The following is a 14,985-nucleotide window of genomic DNA, read 5'->3' as shown; positions in this document are numbered from 1 at the left end:
TTGGTTTAAGTCTAAATTCCCAGAGAGTCTCTACCCGTTTTGTTTGACAGCACTGACTTCAGTCCAGTGGAGCCCACCTTTTATATCTCAAACTTGTAATCAAAATACTCACAAGGGAATTCAGGGAGATGTTTTTCACACTTTCTTAACCCTGAGGGGATTGAAGCCACATCTCCTCTATCTCATAATCTTGTCATATCCATGCTTTCTGCTTACTCTGCATTCAAGTTCAGACAAAAGCAAAGGGTTCATGGGTTTGAGGGGGAAGAAATGAAAGCAAAAGAGACTCTTCCACTGCTATCCCCGTAGCGTTCAGTACAAAGAGATGAGAGCAGGCTGAGTACTTGCTCTAAGACAAGTACACAGATGTACTTACAACAATTGTTACAATTTTCTGCTTTACCAGATAGGCCAACATAAATCATTTCTGTTTGCTTTCCACAAGTTATTCAATGTCTTTAGGGACTTGACTTCGTGTTTATGCCTCAGGGAACATTCATTACATTTACTGCTGGTAAATCTACATTATTCTTCCTTGATTTAGGAAAGGTTATCCATTATTTAGAATTAAAGCTGTTCAGAAAGGACTTGTTTGATGCAAATATGTGTTCCTTCTAAGTAAAGAAATAATGGAGATTCAGCACTTGTTCAGTTTTATGCAGCATACAGTTGTATTGCTGCTAGTGTAGCAGCAAATCTAAACCACTTATCTAAGCCAATAAGAACCAAGGCTTGTCTATTTTTACATACATGTCTACAGTGTGAGTGAGTCTGAAGTATGTGACGTATGGAGATGATAGAAAAGAGGCAGAAATATGAAAGTGGTACAACCTGTGTTATACAAGTAGGGATTTGAGATTATTAATTAGGGATATTCCAAAGCTGTTTGGACATGGTCCTGGGCAACTGGCTTTTGGTGGCCCTACTTGAGCAGGGAAGTTGGACCAGATGACTTCCCGAGGTCCCTTCCAACCTCAACTGTTTCATTATTCTGTGATTGGGGATGATCTAGTGAACTCATGTAAGTAGTAAAGACAAATTGTCTGCCTTTGTATAATTTATGCTCAGTAATTTTTTTTTGTTGAGGAGTGTCAGTTTTAAGTAGAAACTTAACGTATGGTGAGCTGCAAATCTGGAAACCTGCTTTGCCAGAGATTTCTTGGAGTCAGTCTTTGTAGTCTTGATCCAAAGCATTAATAGAATTTTATGCTAAACATTAATTTTATTCCTGTTGTAGGCTGCACCTGCCTTGTATACAAACACTTTTATACAACTACTATTAAATACTTGGATTAAATCTTCTAAGTCATCCATGCTGCAGAATAGAACAGTGAAAGAATTACTGTGGGGATACAAAGATCCCTTCTTAAACAAGGTCCCCTTCCCCTTGGACCCAGTTCTGGGAGTCTTCTACCCGGTAAGTGAAACCAATGAGGAGGCAAAGCCTTCGGCTATCAATCTGTGAATAAACATTAAGGCAACTGCTGTGAGGAAGAAAAGTGTGACAATGCTACAATCTGGTTCAGTACTTCTAACTGTAATTCCTCCTTCTTGTGTCTGTTACAGTATAACGGGACATTGGATGGGCTTTACAAAGTCTATACTGGGAAAGAAGATATTGAAAAAACTGCAATAATTGAAAGCTATAAAAACAAAAGGTATCATAGCATTGTATAATCAAAATCATACATATTTTCAAGGTGTGGCTTTTAAGGCTTGATTCACTAACAGCTATAGACAAATGGACAATCTTCAACAATTCAAGGAAAGGTGGATCAAGTCCTGGTCTTAGCAAACTCACCTCTCTCAGCTATTAATGACTCTATTAGGAGCTTGGATTTAAGACAATTACTGATTTTTTTCATACAAGTAGTTACTTTTGGTTTGCATACTTAAGCAGCTAGATCCCTTTTATCCTGTTCCAATGCATCATATAGTTTGTCTGAATAAGTGAACAGACATTTCTATCCTTTGACTTTGCTGATGAATCAGACTTATACTGGAGAAGTTGTATTTAGCAATACAGGTAATGAAGTGAGTTACGTGTTATAATATGCTACATGCAGCATGACTTCTTTTTTTTTTTATCTTAAAGGAACCTTTCATACTGGGAGGGTCACTGTGATATGGTTAATGGCACAGGTGAGCCTGTTAAAGCTTTTAAAAACTTCAACACATTTCTTGATCTTGCAAGGAAATAATGAGAGATGGTATTTAAGTTAATTCCCCTGAATTTTAGAGTTCTGTATTCTCTATATTCATGTCTATATGAATACAAATGTATACTGCTACTACTATACATGCATATGTGGGTATTTATTATAATATATAATATATATTATTGTACATTATTTTATATACACATGTACAAATATCCTCTGCAGCTAGAGTAGATGTGGAAGAGACACAAGAAAAGAATCCAGCTTTCTGTTTCTACTAATTATCTTTATAGTACAAAGTAATTAAGATTCTTTTTCTTTCATATAGCAATTGACAATTATATTTGCATTCTAATACTGTACATTCATTTACAGTGTTGAAAATTAAAATTAATTATTTTTTATTAATTATTTTTTTATTAATTATTTTTTTAAACTGAGATATGAAAATAAATTGAGGTGGCAAGGGAGAAGGCTCTCAAACAAGTGGTTTGGAGGCCACTAGCAGGTAAAGAGGGATGAAGAAGAGAAGAAGTTTAGTTTGGGATGAGTAAACTAGAGAGGAATATTTTTTAATTTGCTTTTGGAATGCATATGAAAACAGTTGTGTTCTTTAAGGATATATTTGTTCAAGATGATATTTTTCTTCTGATGAGTGAAAGCATCGCTGTGAGGATACCAGAATTTGTTGAGTTGGGGCTGACAAATATCATGTTGGAGGCTTTTGCAAAGAGCTGTAGGCCTTCAGTGAGCAAATATCAAAAGAAGCAGAGTTTGGGGTTGGTTTAGTTTTCCCTTTTCTGTGCTGCTTTACCTAACAGATAATTTTCCTTATAAGCCAGAGAATATGGCAAGTTATTTTGAAGTATTTCAAATACATCACAAGAATCAGACTTTCCAAAAGTCTGTGAATCAGAAGGATTAGTTCCTTTTTAAATTATGTAATTAATTTTATAAGAGGCAATATTTTCATAGGTTCTGGGACTTTCCTTTGTTTTTTATGGAGCCTGAACTCTTTTTTTTCCCAGGGTCAGCTTTTTGTTTTTCCTTCTTCCACAGCTGATGGAAAAAACATACTTAGCTCACTTAACTAGACTAAGTGCTTCAGTACAGTGAAAATGTGGAGATTCTCCTTGTTAGCAAAGGTCATTGCAGTTTACAAGAGCATTCAGTGTGACTGCTCAGGAGAGACCACATTTGTAGAGAAGCAGCAGGTTTAAAAAGTCTTATAAGTGTGAGAATTCCTTCTTATATTATAAGCTTCTACACCAAGCAGCATGTACAGTATAAGTAAATACCTAGATAAAAATATTAAGAAGTATTCTTCTATGGGGCTTGAAATGAGTCTATGTTTGCAAACTCTCCAGGACTGCCAAGGTTTACAAATAGAGTTTGTGTCTAGGATGATCTTGGATCTTCTCTAGGAAAAAGTGCTTCTGTCAGCAGTGGGCAAGTGGCAGTATGTAATTTAGCTTTCTCGGTCTTCCAACTAGATTCAAAGATATCACAGATGTTTTCAATCCCTTGATTATGGCCGCTGACTAAAACTAAACTGAAATTGTAGCAAGTAGTAGTAACAAATGTACTGGTTAAAGGTTTGTTTGGGAAAATGGCAGAGAGACCTCTTACTTAACTCAACAGGCTTGCAATGCAGAAAAATGCATCTGAACTGGCTGTCTGTGTTCTTTTTTATAACAAGTGGAGAAAAAGACATTACTGAAGTGATACTTCTCTGACCTTTTTGCATGTCTATCTTGGAGTGAGAGGAATTGTGCCCTAGAAGTCCCCTAGCTACAGAGAGGATCTCAGCTTACAAAGAAGAGGTCTGCTTGAGCAACCTTTGGTGGAAAAAGGTTTAGCGCTGTTTATTACATAGGCAGTTTTGAAGTCTAAAGCTGTGTTTCTTGTAAGCGCTGAGTGCTATAACTGCACATGAACCAAGCATCTCTAGAAAGGTTTAGGTCTTTAGATTGCATAAACCCTCAAGCAATGGCAACAGGTTGTCACAGTTTAGCCCCGCTAGAGACCAAGCTACGCAGTCTCTCTCTCACTCCACCCATCCTCTAAGGGAACAGACAGAGATAAGATAAGAAAAAAGGCTTGAGGTTTGAGATGAGGACAGAGAGAGATAAGTGAAGTTACAGTTATGGGCAAAACAGACTTGACTTGGCAAAAACTATTTGTTTATTATTAAAAACAAACCAGGATAATGTGGAAGAGAACAAAACAGCTCCAACTACCCCTCCCGCTTCCCAGGTTTAACTTTATATTCAATTATCTCTACCTCCTTTCCCCCCTGAGTGGCACAGGGGGGAAGAGGAAATGGGGGTTATGGTCAGTTCATCACTTTACGCCACTCCTTCCTCCTTGGGGGAAGAACTCCTCACATTCCTCTGCTGCTCCAGCGTGGGGTCCCTCCCACGGGCCACAGTCCTTTGTGAAACTGCTGTGATCTGGGTCATCTCTTCCATGGGGTGCAGTCCCTCCAGAACAGCTGGCCCAGTGGGCCTTCCACGGGCCACAGCCTCCTTCAGGCCTCCACCTGCCCTGGTGTGGGGTCCTCCGCGGGCTGCAAGTGGATCTCTGCTCCTCCGTGAGCCTCCATGGGCTGCAGGGGGACAACCTGCTCCACTATGGTCGTCACCACGGGCTGCAGGGGAATCTCTATCAGGAGCAGCATTACTCCTCCTCCTCTTTCTTCACTGATCTTAGCATCTGCAGCCGTTCCTCTCACAAGAAATTCTTCACAGTCGGCTCAGGCAGACGCCTCTCAGGTTCTCTTCACATCTCATCTCCTCTCCACTTCTTGCAGCCGGGCCGGGCTGAGTTGGGCCCAGACGACCGCCCGGAGGGAGGCCAGAGGGTGAGGGCCGCAAGGCCCACAAGGCTCGCGCCTCCCCCTCTTTGCGCCCTGCTTCTGCTTCTTCAAATCTTATTTTAAAAAAATTTTTTTTTCCCCTTCTTAAATACATTATCGCAGAGGCGTTATCACAAACACTCTGCAATCAATTGACTTGGCCTTGGCCAGCAGCGGGTCCGCCCTAGGCTTGGCTGACTTCACTGGACAAAGGGGAAACTTCTAGCAGCTTCTTACAGAAGCTGCCGCTGCAGCCCCCACCCACTAAAGAAAACCAACACACAGGTATCGGGATTCGTATCAAGTAGGATTGTTTTTTGTATCTTCTGCTTTTAACGAGCTTGATCATATAGCTTCACATCTGTGAGAAAAAAAAAAAACAACTAAACAACTGCCATAATTTGGCTCACTTTCAAAAACAATACAATCTTATCTGTGGAGTGCCTGTCACTGTGCAATAACTTACATAAATATTTTCCCCATAAATGACTCCTTTTGTTTGCCTGTTTCACAGCTTTATAGGAAAGTAACAACCGAGTATTGAGCTAGAAATTAAATCATGTCTTCTAAGTGGAATTGCTTTCAAGATCTTATTTTATTTTATTCGCAGATGGGGCATCATTCCCACCATTTGTAAAGAAGGATCAGGTACTGCGCTTCTTCTCCTCTGATATTTGCAGGTAGGCTGGTCCCTCCCTGGTGTGCACACACACCTGCGTGTGCCACCCACCTGCTCTTTCGGTTCGGGTGGCGGCTGCAGTGGCTCTGCTTGGGCTCAGGTCACTAAGGCAATTCAACATAAATGTTTCACCTAAACATGAATAAATTAATGAGCTGTGCTCATGATTCAGAACCTGATTCTACACTTTTCTTTATGTCAAGTAGCAAGCTGTTTATGATATATTTTATTTCAACCAGTTACAGTGTAAAATTCAGTAATATCTGACACTGTTGTGAGCTGTTACAGATCTGTGAAAGACGTTGGAGGCCACAGGGTTCAAAGTCTTGAACATCTTCTAAGACCAGGACCCAGCCTATAACCTGCCTAAAGGCAATTTACTTCTCTGCACAGATAGAGCAGGGGCCAGTTAGGCCCATCTTTGGCATTTCTGCAGGAGATTATCTATGGAGAACAGGATTTACTGTCATCCACTAGATATTTAAAATTGTTTTCTCACAGGGTATTTTTACGTATTTTATTTTTATATATTTTTAAAGAAACAAACACAACTGCTTAATACATCCCACACTGATGGCTTTTCACCCTGCTTCTTTTGCTGTGGCTATCCAGTGTCCCTGAGCTCTCCAGTGGGATTGCTGAAAGTGATGTTAAAAGATTTACAGTACATCACAGTGTATTTACTTTCAGAGGTTTGATCCCTTTATTTATTTTGCTTCCTGGAAACAGCTGCTTCCTTTCAACTAGGTCTAAAGTGGGCCATTTACTTTGCACACTGTTTGTTTTTAAAGATCAGTGTTTTCATATGAAGTTAAAGGGTGTTTTTTTTTTTTGTGAAGTAATTGACTTCCCAAACTAGAAAGCATTTCACAAGTAATGGAAAGGGGAATTCTGTGCAGAGGAGAGATGATAAAATTCTTTGGATTGATTGCACACAATTTGAGAGATCCCTCTGGCCATTTAATTCTCACAATTAATGAATAGTGAAGAAGGACAGTAGCAATCGCCCAAAGGTTGTGCTGAAACGGGGTCATGGAAAGTGATTCTGTCCATGTTGCAAAACCCAGAACCCTTCTTTTGTTTGGCTGCATTACAAAGTGTTGCTGCCCTGGTTACATTACTGTGTAACAACCATATCTCTGTGTCACTTGATAATGTATCATCAAAAAGACGCTTGAGTGGTATTCTGATTCATATGCAATGGAATAAGTTTATATGCAGAACGTTGCTTGCATCATAAAGCTTAGATTAGTATCACCAGGTTAGCAAAACCCTATCACTGAGCTGATTTATATTGACAAGTATCTCTATTGTAGTCCAAAAACTTGCAAAACCTTCAAAAATTTCATAATAACAGTTGATGTAGAAGTGTGTAGGGAAAAGAGCTCTTAATTAATTTGTTAGTTTTGTGTATATTGTTTATTAGTAGTATTAGTATTTTTATCTATCTTTTTGTGTATTGTCATCTCTTTCCTTTTGTGAAAGCATGGAATATTCTTCATTACAGAGGAACACCCCTACAAACTGCTGAACAGTGTGAAGGGAGCCTGGATGTTGGCTCTCAGGACTACTCATTTCTTTTAAGAGAAAGACAGTTGGGGGATCCTTAAGGAGTATTTCAATAAATTTGGTTTTTAATCCAAATGACTGAAACATTTCTTCTCTTTTGTATTTAGATCAATCTATGGAGTTTTCCAGGGCAAGCAGAATGTGAAGGGAATCTCACTCTATCGCTTCACAGTTCCTCGCGAAGCATTTGCATCGCCTACTGAAGTTGGAGATAATTATTGCTTCTGTACAGATCAAGTCATATCACAGAACTGCACATTAGCTGGAGTCCTAGACATTAGCGCCTGCAAAGCAGGTATCGTAATGACACGGTACTGCCAAACAAGCCATTTAACTGGGGAGAAAGCACGTGTTCTATAACTGAGGTGTTACTCTGAAAACCCGGCCATTCGTGAATTCTTCCAGAGATTGCCTGTGACACCTTTCACTTTTCTGTAGCCTCATTTCCCAAAATGAGGACTATAGTATTTCTATATTTTGCACAGTGCTGTGCAAAATCATAATGCTATAGATTGTATACTGAAACTACAGGAATGCATATACAGAAAGGAAAGAAGAGGATTCTATAGACACCATATAAAAGCCAGAGATAGTCACAGTCCTTGTCTTTGTGATAATTCACACACACTGTGTGTGTATGTACACAACTATATACACATGTAGAGACTGAGAGACACTATTGGCTAAGGTTAGTATTGGTTTAATAAAATAAATATTTACAGAATCTGCATTTGATATAGAGTGGACAGTATAGTTTCCCTTCAGGCTTTCTTTCTACTAAAACAAAATCATGAGAGTAGTAGGAAACAGTGACAGTCAAGTTTTTATCTCAGCATGAAGCTGGGAGCTCTGCCAGCCCCCCAGTGTGGACACAGACAAGCAGAGTTTATAACTACAACTTATTTCACCAAACAAATTTTCCTAATGTCAGTAGAATCACAGAAATGCTCAATTATTTGAAGGGGCATGGGACTATTAACATTTTTATCAAGATTGTGTGGCTATATAAAAAAATATGTTTGCATGGAATATGGCCTCAGAAGTTGAGCACTGAAAAAATATTAATGATTCAAGTGAGTTTGTTTTTTTCCAATAGGAAGACCAGTATTTATCTCTCTTCCGCATTTTCTTCATGCAAGTGATTCTATATTGCATGATGTTGAAGGCCTGAACCCAGATGAGAAGGAGCATGAAACGTTTCTAGATGTAGAACCTGTAAGTTCAACCATTTAATGATTGTAACTCAGTAAACTTGCTATGTTTAAATTTAATTGTAGTAGAGTAGGCTTTTACCACAGGGAGAAATGGAAGATACAGTGTTTTCATACTTGCTTTTGCAAAATCTGCTCACAAAAATGTTATGGTTTTAGCAGGGGAAATTTAGAGCAGAACTTTGTCTTATTCTGACCTTCAAAGTTTGGTAAATAAGTTTTGACTTTTCCTTATTGGGAATGGGATTAAATAGATTCTGTAAACTTTGAAGTATGCTATAGCTTTTCTCTACACTTCAAGTCCTTTGAGAAAATTCTTTTCTGTGGAAGTTCTTCTGTTCCCACTATACTTTTTTTTTTTCATTTTCTATAACTAGCCATTTTTATATAATTACTATCTCTATTGAAATTAAATAACTATAGATCAGTTTATTTCCAAGAAAATTGCCAGAAATATGAACAGACTAGTCTAGAACAGACCAAATATAGCCTTTGTGACATGAATTGTTCAACAGAACTCCCAAATTGAATGAATTTACGACAGCTCTGATTTTAATTGCATCCAATTTTACCTTTACCTCTGTTCCAGTGATTCAGATTCCTAACTTTAAGTGTATTTAGCAAAGTTTGCTAGATTGTATGATGAATTCTAAGGTTTCAAAATTTTATTTTGCTCTGAATTTGGATGAAAAGGTAAAATTCAGGATTTTTCACTAAAATATTTTTAGTTATGTAATTCGACAGTTAAGCTCTCTAACTTCAATGAGGAGATCTAGAGTTAAACCTTTTTTTTTCACCTTCTTTGCAATTGAGACATCAACCAGAATTTCCTAAATCTGATACAAAATTTTCAAGAATCAAACTGTCTTGTTTTTGTGGAGGACAAAGGGGAAAAGAAGGAGATGAAGAAAAGATCTGACCTTTGTTTTGATATGTTTGTTCTGATATGAAATGTTTGTTTTCAGCCCTATGAAAGTTAAACATTCTTCTTATTGACCAAGAAAATTCAGATAATTTCTGGTGGGAAAAAAAAAAAACAACAAACCCAAAATTTAATATTAAACATTTAATGACTGATTTAGTATTTTTATTTTTTTTTAACCCTCAGTTTTAATTGCAAATTACAAAAGTAACTAAGTAAAGCCACAAAATCAGAACTCCTATGAGAAATGAGAGGCCCTTAGAAATATACAAATTTAATAAAAATTGAATCCTTCAAAATATAAGGATAAAACAATACCAAAGTGTTTCTTGACACAGTATATATTCTAGCCTTAGGCACCCAATTAAAAAATTTAAATTAACGTGTGGCTTTTTTTCCCTTTGTAGATCACTGGTTTTACACTACAGTTTGCGAAAAGACTGCAAGTAAACCTCCTTGTGAAGCCTGCACCAAAAATTGAGTAAGTACTACTTCATTATTTTGTTTTTAAAGACTTTTTTTCAAGAGGGCTGATTGGTCTATGAGATTGTCAGTGGAATAGTCTGAGAAAAGAAGGAATAAAAATACTTTCCCATCGCCTTTTCGTCTTTCTTGCAAAAATTTCAGTCATGACTTTTCAGAGAACATAGATTTCAGCAAAAGAGCAAGCCTTCTTGAGCAAGGCATTGCCCAAGTATTTTAACACACATTTGATTTCCCCACAGAAGGTTGCAAGGCAACATATTCTTACAAAACACAAATGGGGGTCATGATCAACTAGAAGGCAAAATGTATTTTCTGTAATAAATCCAATAAGAAGGAGAATTTATGTGTGCTCTGCCACTAGATGGATTTTATCATAAGGACTGATGGGTCTCTAGCTGTTTCTTTTCTTTCCATTAACCAAAATGTTCATGTACTGACATGCATTTTGGGATCCTGTACATCTGACAGGTGAACACCACATAGATCTTCAGACCCTCCCAGCAACACTTAGCAGCATCCAATCTCTCTTCTTTCTGACTACCCATATACGGAAGACTAGACAGAAAGAGCTGTTTGCCTGATATGTAAAATGGCTGTTATTAATCATAGAGATTTTTTTTTGGTCCAAAACTATACTATAAAGGTAAATCTAGCAGGTAAAAATGCAGTTAGAGGAGAAAAAGAGTGTTTGAGTAGAGACTGTGTTTATACATTAATCTAAAAGTAACATGCTGTACTTATTTCATTTTCTCCTTTCAGAGCTTTATCAAAAGTTCAAAAACCTTATATTTTTCCTCTTCTTTGGCTAAATGAGGTTAGTATATTTTCTGTCTATTAATCTTCACTGTTTAAAAAAAAAACGAAACAAAAACAATCTAGCTTTTCCAGTCTTGGTGCCCTGAAATTGGGCAATTAAAGTCACGCTCTGGTTTGCACACATAAACAATATATTCAGCAAGTGAGGGCTTGCATACTTAACTTTCACTGATGTTTTTCTTGCACTATTTCAGTCTGCTGTTATTGGAGATGAGAAAGCAGAAATGTTCAGAAATAAAGTCACCAGTCGAGTCCAGATGCTGGGTGTCCTGCAGATGGCATTAATGATTGCAGGTTCTGTGCTGTTCCTCGCATTCATGGGTTCCTATTTCATATGCAGATCCAAGAAATTAAAATAAGTAAGTAAGCACTAATGGCTCCGTCCTCAGTAGTAACTTTTCCTCAGAGTTTCAAGAAGTTCAGAATCATTACCTATTTAGCTGTTCTCATTTTTTAAGTGCTAGTAAATTCAGCAGTTCTTCTGTGAGAAATCATCCAGATAATTTAGCTAATGTTTTCAAATTCTGTTCTCAGCCTTAATATTTCAGGATGCTCCCAATACCAGGAGATGGTATTGGGAACTATATCAGAAGACCAACTTTTTTTTTTTTTTAAATGTCAAAATACAACATGATTGTTGCGAGTTTATGAAAAAAGATATTCTATCCAAGACTACTAAACAGTTCAGGAGTGCCTTTTAGTACTTCCCTGGGACAGAGGCCACACAACTGCAGATTCCTGTTCTCTTCCAGGACATACTCCAGTCTGGGGTTCAGAGAACCCACTGTAAATTACATTTTTTATTGAGTGTTGGATAGGGTTTCTCACTTCTATCTCTCAGTCTTGCATCACTGTTGTGTTACTCTAAACATCTCTTGAACATACCTAGCCCACTGAGATTAATTATACCCCCATCATGGGTAGAATAACCAAGTGGTGGATTAGTACACTAACATCTAGGGAAACAAACACATTTTTGTGTTTGTGATTTTAAAGAAGTGCAGAGACATGAATGTTATGGTGAAAGGTATGCTGTAGTAAAGAAACTTTTTTAAGAAGCAGCCTTACCTCATCACATGCTGAATTCTGATTTTATTTCACTGCAGGTAACAAAAGACTTCAGAGGCAGGCAATGTTTAATTGAAATTTCAGCCAAGCAGCATGTTAAAATTCGGAGACAAAAGGTATCATTCAAGGCTCAGTCAGTCCACATGCTATGGAATTCAACATGCCTTTCCATTTTGAGAAGATCAACTCACTAACCCAAGTAAGCTGACGTTTCCAAAGGTCCACCCTTCTGACATCACTAAAGAGGCTGTCATGGAAACTGTGCTTTCAAATAACGTTGATTATTTGAACTTTGTCACAAATTTTAAATTACATTCAAGCAGACTGAAGTTGAGATGCAGTTGGATTTTAGTCCACCTTCTGCCATTTATGCAACTTGCTACCTTTTTTCTTCTGGGATTTGCAACACAAATGAAAGCCATTTGCTGATGTTTCTGTCTTTAAGCACAGGCTGGGAATGATGACACCTTTGAGCTCATGCTGTGCTCTAGATGCTCTCATTGCAATGTTTCTTTCTGTTCCTTCAAGGAATGGAAGCTGCTGCAATGGAACTGCTCTCTATCATCTATTCAGGGATGTGAATTGCGTCTAATGTGAAGTTTATTATGTAAAGTTACTAACTGTAATACATGAAGTTAATAAAAGACTTACAAAAATACATGGTTTATACATTTTATATGGAGATGGCTCATACACACCACAGTCATTCATACGTTGATGGAACTCATCAACATTTGGCTCCACAGCTGTTTAGTAATCTGAGCTACTCCCCAACTCCCAGCTTGCTCCACTGCTCTTCTGTTGCCTCCTGTGTGCTTTTCTTTCTGGCTCTTGCTTGAACAGCATCCTCTGCTCTGCCTAACCCCACTTCACCCAAGGCCTCCCTTAGGGAATGGTCTCATATGTCACATTTAGGGTTGAGAGAAAATAGTCCAGAATGCTCCCGACACAGGAAAGACTGAGATAATGATTTTGATCTAACATCAGAGGTTTCTGCTTCCTTGCTATAGAAGAATATAAATGAAAAGAGGTAGCCCCAATTCTTTACTGATAAGCCTTCTGCCACAAGGAAATTTGTGCAACCATTTGTTTAATGAGGTGCATCAGCCTGTAGATAGGTAACAAACATGTATGCCATCTGCATAAATGGTTTACTTTTTCATTTATGCTGAATGCCATACCTTAGACATGAGAGTCAATGAGGCAGATACTGAGTGTTCTGGGGTCTCTTCTGTTCCTGTGGATTCACTGAATTCAGAACAAGGGCCTAAGTTCAGCATTTTCAAAGATTTCTTCTTGGCTCTTTTGTCCCCTTAAAAAAAGATGTAAAGGAAAAGGAAGATAAAAAATGGCCAGCCTCTCATAACCAGGTGTTTCGAAATAGTGCTACAATGGACTTTAAACCAGAAAGTTTTATTTGCCTGGTAAAGGATAATATCTTTTGCCAGGTATTGTTAGTAAGGTGTTTTCACCCTTTGGAAATAAAGGGGAAAACCCAACAAGCTAAAATGCTGGATTTTTAAATCCCATGTTCCTTGGGGACAAAGTTGTGTAGCTATCAATAGAGCTGATGAATCACAGAAATCCCAATAAATTGTTCTTGAAGGCAAGGTCTTTGTAGTACATGGCTACACTCTCTTTTTCCAGCCATGAGCTGGAAGTGCAAGGTAACAGGGTAGGAGATGTGAAAGAGACATGACATTCAAGGGAAGCTCTGCTCTCACTTAGAGAGCCAAGGCATTTGATTACTAATGGTGCTTGCTAGTCAATGAAAAATAAGACCTTTCTCTTATTTCTACATTATTGCTGGTGTCATATGTGATGCTCTGCTCTCATATTAGCCTGGGAGCAGTTTAACACAACTGAAGGCATCCCTAGACTTCTATGGCCTGGTCAAAATGGATGAAGTCATAAAGTCTCCTTCTCCTCTAAAACATACACAGCTCTGCTGTGGTTCAAGATCTGACACCAAGTTTTTATAATAAAACTAGACTTTTGTTCCAGAATCTAAAAGTGAGATCTTTTCACTAAAGGAAGAACAACAATGCTCCTGCTATTTGTTTACACTAGCATTTCAGCTTCATTTTCTTAGGCTTCAAGTTCATTGTCAGCACGTTAGCCTTTGCTCTACAGGTGTTGGTTAGTGCCATGTGGTGTTCCAGCAGCAGTGATCCAGCAAGTCAGGCCATGATTTTAAACGTCTCAGGGCCCAATTTTGCATGCACACAAACACATTTGTTCGTGTGTATAATCTCATGGATCTCAATGCAGGTTTGGACTTTTAAACTGTGTTCAGCACCTAAACTGAATCTGGTTTACAATTAGCAGTTATTTTGTCCAAAGCATCAGTTACCGTTATTGTTAATTCATAATGTTAAGGCTAATATTAAGCATTTACCTTTGTTCAAACAGTGCAGGAAAAATGTGTATTAGAAATGTTAATGAACTCAATACAAGGTCAAACTCTTCTTTCTAAGATCCTTATGTATAATTGTAAATAAAGTCTTTTGTGTTGAATAATGAAGTCCTTGTTTTCCTTTTTGTCGTATTTTGAGTGTATTTTCTTTTCCTGGAGATTGACTTTGTGAGTTGATGAATAAGGGAGCTTATGGATAAGCTTGTTATGCCTTTGTGCTCTGGAACATCACAGCTGCTTGGAAGTGATTCTTCCCCTTTATTCTGCTCTCATGAGACCCCACCTGGAGCACTGCGTCCAGCTCTGGAGCCCCCAGCGTAAGAAGGATGTGGACCTGTTGGAATGGGTCCAGAGAAGGGCCAGGAAGATGATCAGAGGGCTGGAGCACCTCTCCTATGAGGACAGGCTGAGAGAGTTGGGGCTGTTCAGGCTGGAGCAGAGGAGGCTCTGGGGACACCTTATTGCAACCTTTCAATACTTAACAGGGGCTTATAGAAAAGATGGGGAAAAACTCTTCAGCAGGGCCTGTTGTGACAGGACAAGGGGTAATGGCTTTAAAATAGAGGGGGGTAGATTCTGACTGGACATAAGGAAAACATTTTTTACACTGACGGTGATGGAACACTGGAACAGGTTGCCCAGAGAGGTGGTGGATGGCCCATCCCTGGAAACATTCAAGGCCAGGCTGGATGGGCCTCTGAGCAACCTGATCTGGGTGGAAATGTCCCTGCTTCTTCCAGGGTTGTTGGACTAGATGACCTTTAAACATCCCTTCCAACCCAGACTATTCTATGATTCTATG

The 14,985-nt window shown here is 38.4% G+C and overlaps 1 protein-coding gene across 2 annotated transcripts in view; it reads left to right on the top strand.

Moving 5' to 3' along the window:
- The window catches only part of CD36 (CD36 molecule (CD36 blood group)), a 31,547-nt gene extending 17,256 nt beyond the window's left edge, over positions 1-14,291 (top strand). For both annotated transcript variants that reach the window (XM_086745720.1, XM_086745729.1), the window contains exons 5-14: positions 1,238-1,417; positions 1,567-1,658; positions 2,096-2,142; positions 5,627-5,696; positions 7,372-7,559; positions 8,361-8,479; positions 9,805-9,878; positions 10,643-10,697; positions 10,894-11,058; positions 11,806-14,291. In XM_086745720.1, the coding sequence (XP_086601846.1) occupies positions 1,238-1,417; positions 1,567-1,658; positions 2,096-2,142; positions 5,627-5,696; positions 7,372-7,559; positions 8,361-8,479; positions 9,805-9,878; positions 10,643-10,697; positions 10,894-11,058 (990 nt within the window). In that variant the 3' untranslated portion in view covers positions 11,806-14,291. The remainder of the gene's footprint in view (positions 1-1,237; positions 1,418-1,566; positions 1,659-2,095; positions 2,143-5,626; positions 5,697-7,371; positions 7,560-8,360; positions 8,480-9,804; positions 9,879-10,642; positions 10,698-10,893; positions 11,059-11,805) is intronic.
- The last annotated feature ends 694 nt before the right edge of the window (positions 14,292-14,985 follow it).

The sequence above is a fragment of the Chlamydotis macqueenii genome, chromosome 1 (assembly GCF_036417535.1).
Source record: "Chlamydotis macqueenii isolate bChlMac1 chromosome 1, bChlMac1.mat, whole genome shotgun sequence".
NCBI classification, from domain to species: Eukaryota; Metazoa; Chordata; class Aves; order Otidiformes; family Otididae; genus Chlamydotis; species Chlamydotis macqueenii.
Note: the sequence above shows the minus strand (reverse complement) of the source record. Positions and strands in the feature narration are given on the sequence as shown.